This window comes from Syngnathoides biaculeatus, chromosome 9 (assembly GCF_019802595.1).
Source record: "Syngnathoides biaculeatus isolate LvHL_M chromosome 9, ASM1980259v1, whole genome shotgun sequence".
Lineage (NCBI taxonomy): Eukaryota > Metazoa > Chordata > Actinopteri > Syngnathiformes > Syngnathidae > Syngnathoides > Syngnathoides biaculeatus.
Window position 1 is genome coordinate 26,994,157 of NC_084648.1, and position 16,052 is coordinate 27,010,208.

Sequence of the window (16,052 nt, forward strand, 5' to 3'; positions counted from 1 at the left end):
TATTTATATTTTACACAAAGTAACAACTTCATTTAAATTGAGATGATTGGGATATTGATGACTAAAAATATGTTGAAATTCAATATTCTACTGCAGCAGTTCAACCTTATTTGGATTTGCTGAAGAAGATTACCAAAAAGGAGGCTTACCTCCCGTTTATTCTTGAGGTCTGACTCAGGGTCGTGAGAGGCTGAAGGCCGGTAGGAATGTACTTTCATATGCAGCTGTCGGGCTCGCTCTTCAACTGCAAGGGCTAAGATAAAACCAAGAATGATAATTTTACTCAACCAAGTAAAATAACTGTTGTATTTTCCCCACTAAAAAGCGCACCCAAGAGCCTTTAATTTTCTCAAAAGCCAATCGTGCACCTTATAATCCGGTGCGCCTTATATAAGGAACAATATTGAGCCGCAACAGGTCTCGCAACTACGGTAAGCAGCTGCCAACTCCATTTTCCCCTGTAGAAGAAGTAGCGTGTGGTGCATGCTGGGATATATTTCCATTGGTACGTTTGTGTCAAGACCCCAAAATGGCTCCTGTGGAAGGTCTAATCCAGAGGAAATGCATTTGATTTGTCTATCATACAAATCTAGCTAAAATTTCATAAAAAAATATTTCAAAAATTCTCAGCACAACAGTAATGAAATAAATTAGCGTCAAGTCAGATCAAGATTTTGTTCGAAATGTCGCTTAGATTCGGCAAGTTCCGGTTCTCTCTGGAATGTGATGTCAAGTCACGACAACATGTAGCCAGAGGGTGAAAAAGCTAGCAAAGATAATGTGGAAGTGTTCTGTATACGGCTGTGCTGTTCAAACGCTGACGGAGTCATCTTAAATGAATGGCCGAAAGATGAACAGCTAGACCAGGTCTGTGAAGACAAAGCGGGCGCATTGGACTTACAAATCAAAGTGGAATGTAATATGTTCCAAGCACGGAGTACTGCTATGAAAACCCAGTGCAGCGTTCACTTGCTTTCGGTAGGAAGTAAATATGTGTGTGTTCAATTGTTTAGCATTGACAAGTATCTACCTCGTTTTAAATGTAAGTACAATACTGATACAGATACATATATGTCAGCTAATCCGTATCCATGTGATGTTTAGGAGGTGGCAGAATTTGTACACTGTATAAAGTTAGTGTACTGTTGACACTGAGGTCTTCCTCAAATTCGACTACAGCAGTGTGTGCTCTCAAATGTTTGGTGCGTTAGGCTAAATGCATGTAAATAACGCAAAGAATGCAGTATTAACAATGAACATTACTCTGATGTGACAAAATACTCAAAATTCAAAATATGAATGAAATGTTTTTTGTTTTATCTTGCAGAAGGCAAAAGTTACTACCACGTGCCTGTCCGACTATCCACTCGTGCCTTTCACCAGACAAAGAGAATTGTAACCCTAAATGTAAAAGACAAGCTAATGAAAACGATAAAGATTAAGAGTAAGTTTAGTAATCCATCATATTACAGTTTTCTTGTACATGTAGTCCTCAGATCTCTGAATAGGGGGGTCAGATAAATTTTCTAAATCTGAATTTGAATTAATTTCAATGCCTCATATGATTATTGGTGTGATATGGTTTCCAACTCCACGTTAAAAAATAATATACCTATAAGATGAAGAAGTAAACCAGGACAGAGGTATCTGCATATGTATGAAGTAATGTAATTTCCAAGTTTCAGGGTATGTGCAACACCTGTTAGAAGAGCTCCGGACCCTCTATGAGGATGCGGACCTAACGACTTCGTCTGCTTACGCCCATGCATCACCACCTCTCAACAGCCAGTACACAAAAACAAGCAAAGACTTGTCTATTCGGGATAATTTTTCAAGATTTTCAAATCAAAGCTGTTGAAATTGTATGTCGTGAAAAGAAAAGGAAATTACGAATTTGAAGAAGCCAATTTAAAACTGGTCCGGTTTGTTAAACTGAAACTAAATTCTATCCTGATGGAACTTCAGCAGTAGATGTTTTATGTTACAAACTTCTGACAGATGCTGATTAACCAGTCATGTTGGATGATGCAAAAAATTAATGCCTTAGTCTGGTCTGTTCAATAGTCATTATCTCAACTTGTGAAGCTCTGTAAATATGACCTCCATGGTGAAAGCAAGGTGAGGTGGCATAGACTGGTTTTGAACTTTCTGTCATGATCCTGCCGCTTCAGCACGAGCTGTGCGGGTGCCCGTGCGGCTGCGCTAATTGGGAGGCACACACCTGTGCCTCATGCGGGCTGATCATCCCCCGTATATATAGGACCCGGTGACGACTGGTCCTTCGCCAGTTCGTTGAGCTTTATGTCCCATTCCAGCACTCTCGTATCCCTGTGTGTACCGACCTTCGTCCGTTCTCCGACCAACCCTGTAAGCCTGACTCCTTGACACTTCTGCCTGCGTTGATTGTTTCCCCGTGTACCGACTCCTGCCTGTCCGCTCATCTGTTCTCTTCGCCCGACGTCCCAACTACCGCTGCTGCACCGGACTGCCTGCTCGATCCCCGACCTCTGCATACAATAAACGTGTCTCTTCTTGAACTACCTTGCGTCTTCCGAGTTCCTGCATTTGGGTCCTACTCTCGTTTCCAATGGGACGTGACACTCTCCAGCTCCTAATGAGATTTTATGGAATGAAACAATATCATATTTAGCATGTGCATATACAAATGTTTATTGAATGATGGTTTCACCTTCAGTGGTTTGTAAAAAAAATAACTCGGTTTAGAAGCTTTTTCAGTGCTCTGATACTTATAGATGATATCATAAATTGTTCAACCATTTCACTTATTCTAATTAGAGTCAAATTGAAAGGCAAATTTTGCACCAGAACAACAAAAGATATTTTAGAGCCGAAACTGTCGTATAATGCCAGCAATGCCCATCAGTTATAGGTCAAGGATCAACACCCACACTTTAGTTTTCATGCAAAGAAAAGGGAAATGTTCATCGGCTGGGCATAAATCCTGTGAACAAGGCATCACCTTCAAGTCCTGAGGGTGGAAATTCTGCTCGGATTCTCTGCACAGCCCATGATGATATAACAACCCTGTTGCTCTTGGCGAGAGGCCCCCAACACCACCTCACGAACTGTCTGTACGCCACGTGGCGATTTCTTTCATGTCCTTCTCCTGTGAAGGTGTTTCTGCCATAATGGTATTGAAAGACATGCCAAGCTGTCTCCAATACAAATGGGTTTAGGCAAACTAGGTGAAAGCCTTTGTGGTTAACAATGCAAGATAAGTCGGTTCCATACAATTTCTGGGCGGTTTCTGTAATTTCCTTACAGCAGCGGCATTCTCTCTGGGAAGGCATTGGCTGGCAATTTCCCCATTTACACCTGAGTAAAACATACAATCAGTTAAAATAATGTTATTTGGTTTGTCTTTAGCTCGCCAAGATAAGGATGAAATAATGCCGCTGTGGCGTAAAGCCCTATAATTTTATTCATTCATTATCTTCTGACTAAAGAATGTAAACATGACATACTTGAATGTATGCAAAGCTACCTTACCAACAATTAAGAAATGGACAATGTTAAATTTATAACTTGCCCCTCTTGTCCTAATACAGAAACAAATCCAAATTACATATTTGCATGTATATCACTATTAGCTACAACTACTGATCATTTAGTTTAAATAACGATAATCACTGGCTAAATGTATGCGTACTGTACTTTCCAACTCAGAGCGTACTCCGAGCCAATTTAGATGTGATCATTCAAAACAGAACGATACCAAATGTTTCATTTTTGTTTTAGACCGACTCAGTCGCTAGTACAACAACAAACGAATAACTGTTGTGTGCAATCAGCATCAGATGTTTAAACGTATTTGAATTAGATTATTTCGTCAACGAGGTGTACGTAGATTTCTTAAGGCACATACCTGTCTATGTTTTGGGTGCGGAGTTCCACGTCAACTTGGTCAGGTCTCGCCGAATCCTGTATTTGTGTTGCGTTCGTCAACTCCGGTTCGAACATACAGTGGAGAAAATAAGTATTTGAACACCCTGCTATATTGCAAGTTCTCCCACTTAGAAATCATGGAGGGGTCTGAAATTTTCATCGGAGGTGCATGTCCACTGTGAGAGAGATAATCCAAAAAGAAAAATCCAGATATCACAATGTATGATTGTTTTTAACGATTTATTTGTGTGATACAGCTGCAAATAAGTATTTGAACACCTGAGAAAACCATTGTTAATATTTGGGACCTTCTCTTTGGTCTTCCTCTCGCTCTTTTGCCTGACAGCTCCATCCTCAGCACCCTTCCACCAATATACTCACTCTTTCGCCTCTGAAAATGTCCAAACCATTGAATGCTGCTCTCTTGAATCTTGTCTCCAAAACATCCAACTTTGGCTGTCCCTCTAAAGAGCTCATTTCTAATCCTATCCAACCTGCTTACTCCGAGCGAGAACCTCAACATCTTCATTTCTGCTACCTCCAGTTCTGCTTCCTGTTGTTTCTTCAGTGCCACCGTCTCTAATCCGTACACCATGGCCGGCCTCACCGCTGTTTTGTAAACTTTGCCCTTGTTCCTAGTAGAGACTCTTCTGTCACATAACACAACAGACACCTTCCGCCAGCTGTTCCAACCTGCTTGGACCCGTTTCTTCACTTCCTTACCACACTCACCATTGCTCTGGATTGTTGACCATAAATATTTGAAGTCCTCCAGCCTCGGTATCTCTTCTCCCTGTAGCCTCACTCTTTCCCCTTCACCTCTCTCATTCACGCACATATATTCTGTATGACTTCGGCTAATCTTCATTCCTCTCCTTTCCAGTGCATGTCTCCATCTTTCTAATTGTTCCTCTGCATGCTCCCTGCTTTCACTGCATATCACAATATCATCTGCGAACATCATGGTCCAAGGGGATTTCAGTCTAACCTCATCTGTCAGCCTATCCATTACCACTGCAAACAGGAAGGGGCTCAGAGCGCATCCCTGATGCAGTCCCACCTCCACTTTAAATTCTTCTGTCACACCTAAGGCACACCTCACCATTGTTCTGCTGCCATCATACATGTCCTGTACTATTTTAACATACTTCTCTGCCACACCAGACCTACGCATGCAGTACGTACTACAGTTCCCCTCTTGGTACTCTGTCATAATCTTTCTCGAGATCCACAACGACACAATGTAGGTCTTTCTGACCTTCTCTGTACTTTTCCACTAGCATCCTTAAGGCAAAAAATGCATTTGTGGTACTCTTTCTAGGCATGAAACCATGCTGTTGCTCGCAAATACTTACTTCTGTCCTGAGTCTAGCCTCCACTACTCTTTCCCATAACTTAATTGTGTGGCTCATCAACTTTATTCCTCTATAATTCCCACAGCTCTGAACATCCCCTTTGTTCTTAAAAATAGGAACTAGAACACTTTTCCTCCATTCTTCAGGCATCTTTTCACCCGGTAGTATTCTGTTGAATAAGTTGGTCAAAAACTCCACAGCCATCTCTCCAAATTGCTTCCATACCTCTATGTCATCAGGACCAACTGCCTTTCCATTTTTTATCCTTTGTAGTGCCTTTCTGACTTCCCCCTTATTGATCATTTCCACTTCCTGGTCCTTCACACTTGCCTCTTCAACTCTTCATTCTCTCTCATTTTCTGCATTCATCAACTTCCCAAAGTATTCTTTCCATCTATTTAGCACACGACTGGCACCAATCAACACATTTCCATCTCTATCCTTAATCACCCTTACCTGCTTCCATCTCTATCCCTCTGTCTGGCCAACCTGTAGAGATCCTTTTCTCCTTCTTTTGTGTCCAACCTGGTGTACATATCTTCATATGCCTTTTGTTTAGCCTTTGCCACCTCTACCTTTGCTCTACGTCACATCTCGATGTACTCCATTCGCCTCTCGTCACTCCTCTCAGTGTCCAACTTCTTCTTCGCTAATCTCTTTCCTTGTATGACTCCCTGTATTTTGGGGTTCCACCACCAAGTCTCCTTCTCCCCTTTCCAACCAGAAGTTATACCAAGTACTCTCCTGCCTGTCTCTGATTACCTTGGCTGTCGTAGTCCAGTCTTCCGGGAGCTTCTGCTGTCTATCAGGAGCCTGTCTCACCTCTTTCCGAAAGGCTACACAACATTCTTCCTTTCTCAGCTTCCACCACATGGTTCTCTGCTCTACCTTTGTCTTCTTAATCTTCCTACCCACCACCAGAGTCATCCGACACACCACCATCCTATGCTGTCGAACTACACTCTTCCATACAACTCCCTTAGAGTCAGTAACCTCCTTCAGATTACATCGTCTGCACAAAATATAATACGCCTGCGTGCTTCTACCTCCGCTCTTGTAGGTCTATGTTCCTGCCTCTTCTGGAAATAAGTGTTCACTACTGCCATTTCCATCCCTTTTGCAAAGTCCACCACCATCTGTCCCTCAAAGTTCCTTTCCTGGATGCCGTACTTACCCATCACTTCTTACAATCTGCACCAATCACAACTCTCTCGCTGTCTGGGATGCTCAGAACTACTTCATCTAGTTTCTTCCAGAATTTCTCTTTCAACTTTAGGTCACATCCTACCTGTGGGGCATAGCTGCTAACCACATGATACATAACACCCTCAATTTCAAATTTTAGTCTCATCACTCGATCTGATGCTCTTTTCACCTCCAAGACATTCTTAGCCAGCTCTTCCTTTAAAATAACCCTTACTCCATTTCTCTTCCCATCTACTCCATGGTAGAATAATTTAAACCTTGCTCCTAAACTTCTAGCCTTACAACCTTTCCACCTGTTCTCTCGGATGCACAGTATATCAACCTTTCTCCTAATCATCATTTTGAGAGAGACAATCTAAAAAGAAAAATCCAGAAATCACTATGTATGATTTTTTAACGATTTATTTGCGTGATACAACTGCAAATAGGTATTTGAACACCTGTCTATCAGCGAGAATTCTGACCCTTAAAGACCTGTTAGTCCGCCTTTAAAAGTCCACCTCCACTCCATGTATTATCCTGAATAAGATGCACCTGTGTGAGGTCGTTAGCTGTATAAAGACACCTGTCCACCCCATACAATCAGTAAGACTCAAACTTGTAACATGGCCAAGACCAAAGAGCTGTCCAAAGGCACCAGAGACAAAATGGTATAACTCAAACTGACTGCAAAGGGCTATAGAGAAATTGCCAAGCAGTTTGGTGAAAAAAAGGTCCACTGTTGTTAAACGAGCACATGTCAAGCCCCGCCTTAAGTTTTCCAATTACCATTTAGATTATACAGAAGAGAAATGGGAGAAAGTTTTTCGGTCAGATGAGACCAAAATGGAACTTTTTGGTCATAATTCCACTAACCGTGTTTGGAGAAAGACGAATGATGAGTTCCATCTCAAGAAGACCATCCCTACTGTGAAGCATGGGGGTGATACCATCATGCTTTGGGGGTGTTTTTCTGCACATGGGACAGGATAACTGCACTGTATTAAGGAGAGGATGACCGCAGCCATGTATTGTGAGATTAAGGGGAGCAGCCTCTTTCCCTCAGTCAGAGCATTGAAGATGGGTCGTGGCTGGGTCTTTCAACATGACAATGACCCGAAGCACACAACCAGGAAAACCAAGGAGTGGCTCCGTGAGAAGCATATCAAGGTTCTGGCGTAACCAGTCTCCAGACCTAAATCCAATAGAAAATCTTTGGAGGGAGCTGAAACTCCGTGTTTCTCAGCGACAGCCCAGAAACCTGACTCATCTAGAGAAGATCTGTGTGGAGGAGTGGGCCAAAATCCCTCCAACAGTGTGTGCAAACCTGGTGAACAACTACAGGAAACGTTTGACCTCTGTAATTTCAAACAAAGGCTACTGTACCAAATATTAACATTTGTTTTCTCAGGTGTTCAAATACTTATTTGCAGTTGTATCACAAAAATATATCGATAAAAAAAAATCATACATTGTGATTTCTGGATTTTTCTTTTTAGATTATCTCTCTCACAATGGACATGCACCTACGATGAAACTTTCAGACCCCTCCATGATTTCTATGTGGGAGAACTTGCAATATCGCAAGGTGTTCAAATACTTATTTTCTTCCCTGTACGTATACAGTTGAATTACATCTGTTTTTGAACATTTAAAGCATTAGAAAATTCCTCCTCTTCAGTTCCTTATCTCTTCCACAGAGCATTCAAAAAAAACTTCATCACTGCTGTTTATCTCCTCGAGATCCCACTAGCAGCGTGAATGATTGTCTTTGTAGGAAGCCATTCTCTTTATTGGGGGTTGTCTACATGTGACGTCACACAGAAGCAGTTTCAACAGAGCCTCGGTTTGAAACAGACATCAGAGGCATTCGGGTTCCAAAGAAAATGTGCACTTTGGTGCTAATTTATTTCATTTCTGTTGTGTTGAGAATTTTTAATAATAAATAAAATAAATTTCCTCTGGATTAGTCCTTTAAAGAGACACGGCTACAACGCAGAGTTTAAACTCAAGACGATCAGTCAAACAGTAGAACACGGGAATAGAGCAGCAGTGAGAGAATTTAATGTTTACGAATAATTGGTGCTGAAGTGGAGTAAGCAACAAGATTATCTGCATCAAGTAAAGAAGACTAAACAGAGTTTCCGAGGGAACAAAGCGAGATGGCTATACCAGACTCTACATTAGCATCTAGTCTATGTGCCTTATAATGCAGCGTGCCGTATCGTGCGGAAAATACAGTACGTTTCTTGATTTGGGCAATATTTTCCAATTCAAGCATAAAGTTTCTTTTTTTTTTTTTTTTTTTTAACAAACCTGGCGTGCAAACTTTAAAGCTTTTTCGTTTCTCCTGTAATAACTTCTTCCATGTGTAATTGGCCAAAGTACGTGTAATGACTGAAGAGGCATGACTCATTTAGGTCTTAGTGTGGCTGTAATTCCCCGAGTGTGGAGATTTCCTGAGACGTGAATGTCAGAGTAGTCCACAAGAAAAATGTCACTTTAAATGTTCACTTCCGTAGCAGACGTGGAAGTTAATTATCGTTCCCTTCACTAACTTCTTTACTGACATGGATGTATTCAGTAATAAGCACAGTACTGCTCATAATTGGAGCAGTGGGCAGGTAACACTGCCGCCGGTCAGAGAAGTTGCAGTAACTAAATGAAAATGAGAAATATAATGTTGGACCTTCACAGTAGACTTAGAACAGCTTAGAACTGGAGATTTCTGAAGTGGAAATGTTTTTGGATGAATTGGCACTAAACATGGAACGAGTACATTTAAGGGTTGTACCACCTAGAGCACGTAACTGGTGGGAAGGTGTCCAAGGTGGGCGGAGAATGGATGCATCCAGAAAAGTGTGCACCTTTGCTGACTTTGCTTTTTTATGTCTCTCATAGGATGGCACGGTAGACCAGCTGGAAAGTGTTGGCCTCACAGTTCTGAGGTCCCGGGTTCAATCTCGGACCCGCCTGTGTAGAGTTTGCATCTTCTTTCCGTGCCTGCGTGGGTTTTCTCTGGGCACTCCGGTTTCCTCCCACATCTCAAAAACATGCAACATTAATTGGACACTCTAAATTGCTCCTAGGTCTGATTGTGAGTGTGACTGTTGTCTGTCTCCATGTGTCCTGCGATTGGCTGGAGTTCAGTTCACGGTGTACCCCGCCTCCTGCCCGTTGACAGCTGGGATAGGCTCCAGTCCTCCCGGCAAACCTTGTGAGGATAGACGGCTAAGAAAATGGATGGTTGGATGTCTCTCATATTCAGAGCATCATTTTTGGACTATATACTGTATCATGTTCATTTAGGGGCATATTCTTACATGTTCATGGGAGCAAACACCCCTAAATAAGGAGTGCCAAACCATTCGATATCGATCGACTGGTAAACTGTGGACTAATCCCAAGTTAACTGCAAGAGGTGCAGGAAAAACAATAAAAATATTAAAATAAAGTTTTTTGGGGTGGTGAGGGTGTGCATATTATGTATTTTGCAATAATGTGCACTCCAGCGTTCAGATCCTATCACGCTCACATTCTCAAAAACAAAAAAGTATAAAAAAGTACCAGTAAGTAACCTTTAACCTTCCTGACAGGAAGTTGACAGCAGAAGGAGCAAGCTGCCAAAGATCAACTTCTTCCAAAGTTGACATGGTGGGGAAACGAGCCAAAACCTAGGATTTTGATATGCAATGCAACAATGGGATTCCCAAGGCTTTGGAGCAGCATTTTAAAATGCTACATGGGAACTAGATGTCACTGCAAAACCACCTTTACACGTTACAAAGTGCAGGATTTGTTAGAACAGCTTGCATCAAGGCAGTTATGATTACTTCCTGTTGGTTGGATCACATCCTTGCTAAATACAAGAAGCCATTGAAAGACTGCAAATGTTGCAAAAGGGTTTAAAGAAGGAATATTGAGAGGGAAGCCTTTCTTGACGTAGCGGAACGCCTCTTTGACGACTTTAATAATAATAGAGAGAACAGGAACGCCATAAAAAAGTGCACCTTTCCCATAATCAATAGCTGTGGATTGGGAGGAGCAACCGAGTATAGATATTTAAGGAAGTGAGTGCTTTTCCCTAAAATTTGACGAGCTGACTGATATGGTAGCTGTGCCAGAATTGTGTTTTCATCAGGATGGTTTTTGAAGACATGACTGATGACCACCTTGCTGCCTGCCTACAACAACAAAATGCGAGGATGGAAAAAGTGCGGGGGGTTGTGATGTTGACACTGAACTGGTAGATCTTGGGATGTAGGCTAATTGAAAAGTGGATCTTGGGTCAAAAACAGTTTAAAAGCGATACTGTGTATAGACCAAAAAAAAAAAAGAAATCATACACCGGATCAGAAAGTTTGGCATCCATTGATTCAAACATTAGTGTAATTTAAAAATGTTTTTTTGACAATTTTCCATTGTTTTTTCCAAAGTGGGCTCAATGGTCTGATTGAAAGTCTAGGTACGCCGCAGATTGATCGTCAGACAACTGCAATGCACATAAAGACAAATGTTTGTTCATGCTCACATTAACACCGACTAGATTTAGGTCAACAATTATTAACCTAGTATGCATGTATTTTGAATATGGGTAGAAGTCGGAGTATGTGGGAAAAAAACAAAACATGGAAGGAGGGGGAGAACTGTGAAGCATATATGCTAACCACAACATACCATGGTGCCCCATTGTTCTTTTTGTATTATTTTATATCATTCTTCTTAGTAGTAGTAGTAGTTGTTGGTGGATTGACTACACTGGTTACCCATGTCTCATGATCTAAGGAAACAGAGTACTGTATTTACCTGCAGCCACACACAATACCTTGTTCTATGCTGCTGCTTTTAGCCGGGAGCTGCGGAAGCTGCCGGCCCCTGCGACCTGATGAGGTGGTCCCCACTGGGGAGGATGGGCTACCGTGAGGGTGTGTTCTGGCAGACAGACACATAAAAATAGAAAGAGATTAATGAATGGGGAAAAACATGTATAGTACCCTAAATGTTTAATTTTCAGGTGACAAAAACGTACCAGAGGCAGACAAAAAAAAACAAAACTGATGGGGTAAAACTGGGAGACAATGCGTCATAAATCAGCAAAGGCAGGGGAGAGGTTCGAGAGAGACATTGCATGTGTTTGTGTATATACCGGAGATGCTCACATTTTTTCAACATATGAGCTACATTAAAAATGACCAAGTTAAAATGATCTACCCACTACAAAAACACAAAACATATTTTCTAATGTATTGAGGATTTTTAAGTACAATTCATGTTGATGTACCTTGCATAACTGAACGAGCCAATTCAGGGAGTTCTTGGGTTAAAATGGTCTCGACCTAAAACGGTTCAATTTTACGATGTCCGTGTCTTGTCCGCCATCTCGGCCTCAGCACCAAAGTGTTTCTGCTTAGACCATGCATATTGCTAATCTGTGTTTATTTGCCTTTTTTGCCCACGTTTTTCCACAATATGGCCCAAAAGAGAAAAGCTGGGATTTTTACCAATGCTGGTCCAAAGAAAGAATAAAGCAATAACAGTGGAAATAAAGCTTAACATCATTTAAACAAAAAAAAAACAGAGAGGCTTAACACCAACGGACGTGATGGACGTAAAGACTTGGACTTCAGTTGGATGACCGAGGCAATTTTTATGAAGGACAAAGCCCGTATTTTAGCACAAGTGAAGGGTTTAGCCCCTGTGAGGGTTACAGCGATCCCGAAGCAACTTTTTTGTGAAGAAAAAAAAATGTAACAACGTTCTTCGATCGTTGCAGAGATGTAAAGATTACTTATGTTATGCATTGAGGATCAGAATCAACATAGGCTTACTGTCAGCCTAATGTTCATTCAGGGAAAAGGCACAACGTATTTTCCTAACTTTAAAAGAGCAGAGAGGTAAGGACGCTGAGGAGGAATTTACTGCTATCAAGGGCTACCTGTACATGGTTCCTTAGCAATAGCTAAGCACAGCCTCCCATCATTCTTTGCCATCCACCTCTTACAGTAATAGTAGGTGAAGCATCTTTTATTTTTTATTTTAATGTATTTTTGTACATTTGCTGGGTTAAATCCTCAGCCATGGCATAACAGGCATGCGTAACTATGACTTAACACCTGCAGAGCTTTGATTGAAGATAAGATCTTTACCTTATTTTTAAAGTCCTGTAACAATGAGTCAGATGCTCTTTTACCGTCTTGGAAGGATTCATTGTTTTTAATGATGACGTAACTCACCCGGAACGATGCTTCGGCGGCGGCTTTTGCTTTTGTTGTTGAGTGAAAAATGACTGCTGTCCGGACAACTGGTATTTTATTTCCTTCACCTTTCTCTTTCGCAGCTCACTTTTTGCCAGGAAGTCGGTGTCGTATTTTCCATAAACAGTCCGAAAATGCTGCTCCACATTTTCCTTCTTTGGTATTACGATGATAGACCAGCAGATGAGGCAAACATACTTCGAAAATGAGAGTGAAAAATAAAAATCCAACTCTCATTCTGTATGAAAGTGATATGTTTTACTTGGTCCAGCTCCCTCATTCATTTTGATGACCATAAACTTTAGCGAGCGCTTAAAATCAGAGGTAATTCACTGACTAGCCTGTTAGTTTTGCTGCGCTTAGTGCCTTTGTTTACACATGAGGGGTGACTTAAAGGTCAAAATTCAGGTGTCATCAGACTGTCAATCAAGTAATGGGATTGATAATGGGCTGACATTGAAAATTCTGCTGCACTTAACGCCATTGTTTGCGCTCAATTGGTCAAATGAATGTCAAATTCAGTTGTCATCTAACTCTCATGTATAGCAATCAAGTGATGGGATGCATGATGGGCTGATATTTTATTATTCATTATACAGATTTTTTTTAAATACATATTTAATGTCACGCCGCCATTGACCAGTACTAGACAGCAGATCGAGATCAACGTAATGAGCACCACTGGTATACACAATATACCCACATTTCTACAGGCCGCCCCAAAATAAATGTATAAACACTTTAAATCATGATATTTGTAAATTATTTTACATATTGAAAATGATTCCAATTATAATAAACATCAAGTGTAAAATTATTTAAAGAGTGTGTACATTTTTTGGGACACCCTGCATAGATGGCTAAATAGAATTGACAAGATGAGAACTTATGTAGTATGTACAGTTTACATCCATCCATTTTCTGAGACACTTCTCTTCACAAGGATCATGGGAGTCGAGACCTTATGCCAGGCATATTCGGCCTGGAGGTGGGACACACCCTGAACTGGTTACTAGCTAATCACAGGGTACATATAAAACAAACAACCATTCACATTTACAATCTCACCTATGGGCAATTTTGAGTTTTCAATTAATGCAGGAAACCAGAGTGGCTGGAGAAAACCCACGGAAGCACAGGGAGAACGTACAAACTCCACACAGGTGGGGTCGGGATTTGAAACCACAGAACTGTGAGGCAGATGCTCTAACCAGTCGTTCACCGTGTTGACAGTTTACATATGCAAGAAACATTGATGAAAGGTTTCTATAGCTGTTAAACATTCCGTAACTGTTTGAGAATGCTTCAGACACCCAGCTAACTTGAAGGTTGTATGGAATGTTACAGGTTTTGAGATGTAGTTGGTTCTTGTGCATACATTGAGCAATAATAGGACCACACAGTAGGGAAGGGAAGGCCTCCAGCTGACAATAGCATGCACCTGTCTGTCTGTGGAGAGTTTGGAGAGGACCCAGCCAGAGATGTCTGACTTAAGTGTCTCAGTGGCCACCCTTTGCCCCTACTGCCCCTGAGGATAGAGGTGGGCTGGATTCGACTGCCATTTGCAAAATATTGGAAATTAAAAACACATTTTTCAAAACATATCTAAAATACATTTAGTTGATGTTTTACCATAGTGTAGACCTTAGTAAAGTCTGGGTTATGTACAGTTATGTATATTTTATCCAAACTATGTATAAACAAGAAACAATGACCATTATTGTGGTATAATGGAAGGTGGGAGAGTTTAAGTTTTCTGACCAGTCAAAGCTACAAAAAACACACACCACTATAAAATATTGGTAAATTTATCAAGTGAATTAAAATAAATTGAGGCAAATAGAATATGGATAATCAAGTGCAGTGGGATAAAAGCTCTTACCTGTCACCCTCTGGGTTTTTTTTGCTACCTTTTAGACAGTCTGGACTTGATGTATTGCTACACTGCCTGCTTTGGAGAAAAAGTAACAACCCAGAAAGAGAAGAGGACAAATAAAGATCATATGGATATGGTAGTGATAAAATTAATTATGAATACTTGTGTGTATTAATATTAATCAGAAATAAATACATCCAATCATTGCACATTCCATCTACATTGAATAAGAAAGAGATTTAAGATTCAGACCGAGTGCAGAGGAACAAGGAAAGGGTGGAAAAAAAGAAAGATTACAACAGCCCAAGACAAGAAAAGTTTACAAGAAATGGTCCAAAACAGTGCAAATAACAATTGTGAAATTCCATTTTAGTCATAAATAGTCTGCAAGACCTGTGTCAACATGTTGGGTCAGAACCATATAAGCAAGCAGAGTGCCAACATATGTTGGGAAGGGGACTGTAGAAATGTCAGGCCTGATACCTGTCTTCTTCAGAGCCCACGTGTTCTGCTAAGATCCGGAGATTTGAGGGGAACTTGCAGGGAAATGAATTAGAGCACCTGGAGAAATGTGGAGTAGTGGAAGGTGAGGAAAGCAGATGCACTGAAGAGGTTTATATTGAGGGAAAAGTCAAGACTCTAAACCTACTCCATGGGAGGAGACAGTGTGGCTCAGTCTAAAGAAGTGATGCATCAAAATTTCAGCTGGTGTCATGTTTCTGCTGAAATGGTGAAAATGGCCCAAAAGGGTATTTTCTGTTTCAGACAGAGGGATCATTGTCACTGATATAAAATAGGTGAAACATTATGTTGTTAGGAGTTACAGTTCAAAAAGAAAAGTTGCCCTACCTGTGTTGGTGTGCTGCAAAAACTATGAACTACAGCTAATACAACAGCAAAATGTAGACAAAAATTCGTTTGCTGTCTCGTCAAAATTCACTCATTGCCTAGATGGCTGTATATAAACTACATGCTATCACGACAAAGAGTAATTAGCAGGGGTAAAATGGGGATGTGATGCTAATTGCTCAGCTATCGTGACATGAAGTCACAAAAAAACAAAATTTGATTTTGGTTGATCAGTACTTATCACATAGGTCCCCATGGAACTTATAGTAGAGGGGATCAACATAGTGAGTATAATGTCTCAAGCTATTTTAGAGCTGGAAGATACAGACAGAGGGGTGTGCTCCTTTGGCATCTAGACAAACAAACACACACACGCGCACACACACAAAACCTGACGGAATGCAGGTAATCTGTAACTGTAGAGTCTGCTGCACGTACAGTTAATGACTGCGTCGGGAAGAGCAAAGGGAAAAACAGGTACGTTCAAAGACCACTCACACAATACAGTGAAGGAAATGAGTATTAGGACACCCTGCTATATTGCATGTTCTCCCACTTATAAATCATGGAGGGGTCTGAAATGTTCATCGTAGGTGGATGTCCACTGTTGAGAGATAATCCAAAAAG

General features: G+C 41.0%; 1 protein-coding gene across 12 annotated transcripts in view; it reads right to left on the reverse strand.

Moving 5' to 3' along the window:
- The window catches only part of rims1b (regulating synaptic membrane exocytosis 1b), a 145,065-nt gene that overhangs the window by 36,240 nt on the left and 92,773 nt on the right, over positions 1 to 16,052 (reverse strand). For 11 of the 12 annotated variants that reach the window (XM_061830220.1, XM_061830210.1, XM_061830213.1 and 8 more), the window contains 2 exons: positions 11,272 to 11,378; positions 150 to 253 (listed from right to left, as the gene is read on the reverse strand). In XM_061830220.1, the coding sequence (XP_061686204.1) occupies positions 150 to 253; positions 11,272 to 11,378 (211 nt within the window). Of the gene's footprint in view, positions 1 to 149; positions 254 to 3,886; positions 3,982 to 11,271; positions 11,379 to 16,052 lie in introns of those variants that run through there. The other variant, XM_061830218.1, reaches the window with a different exon arrangement.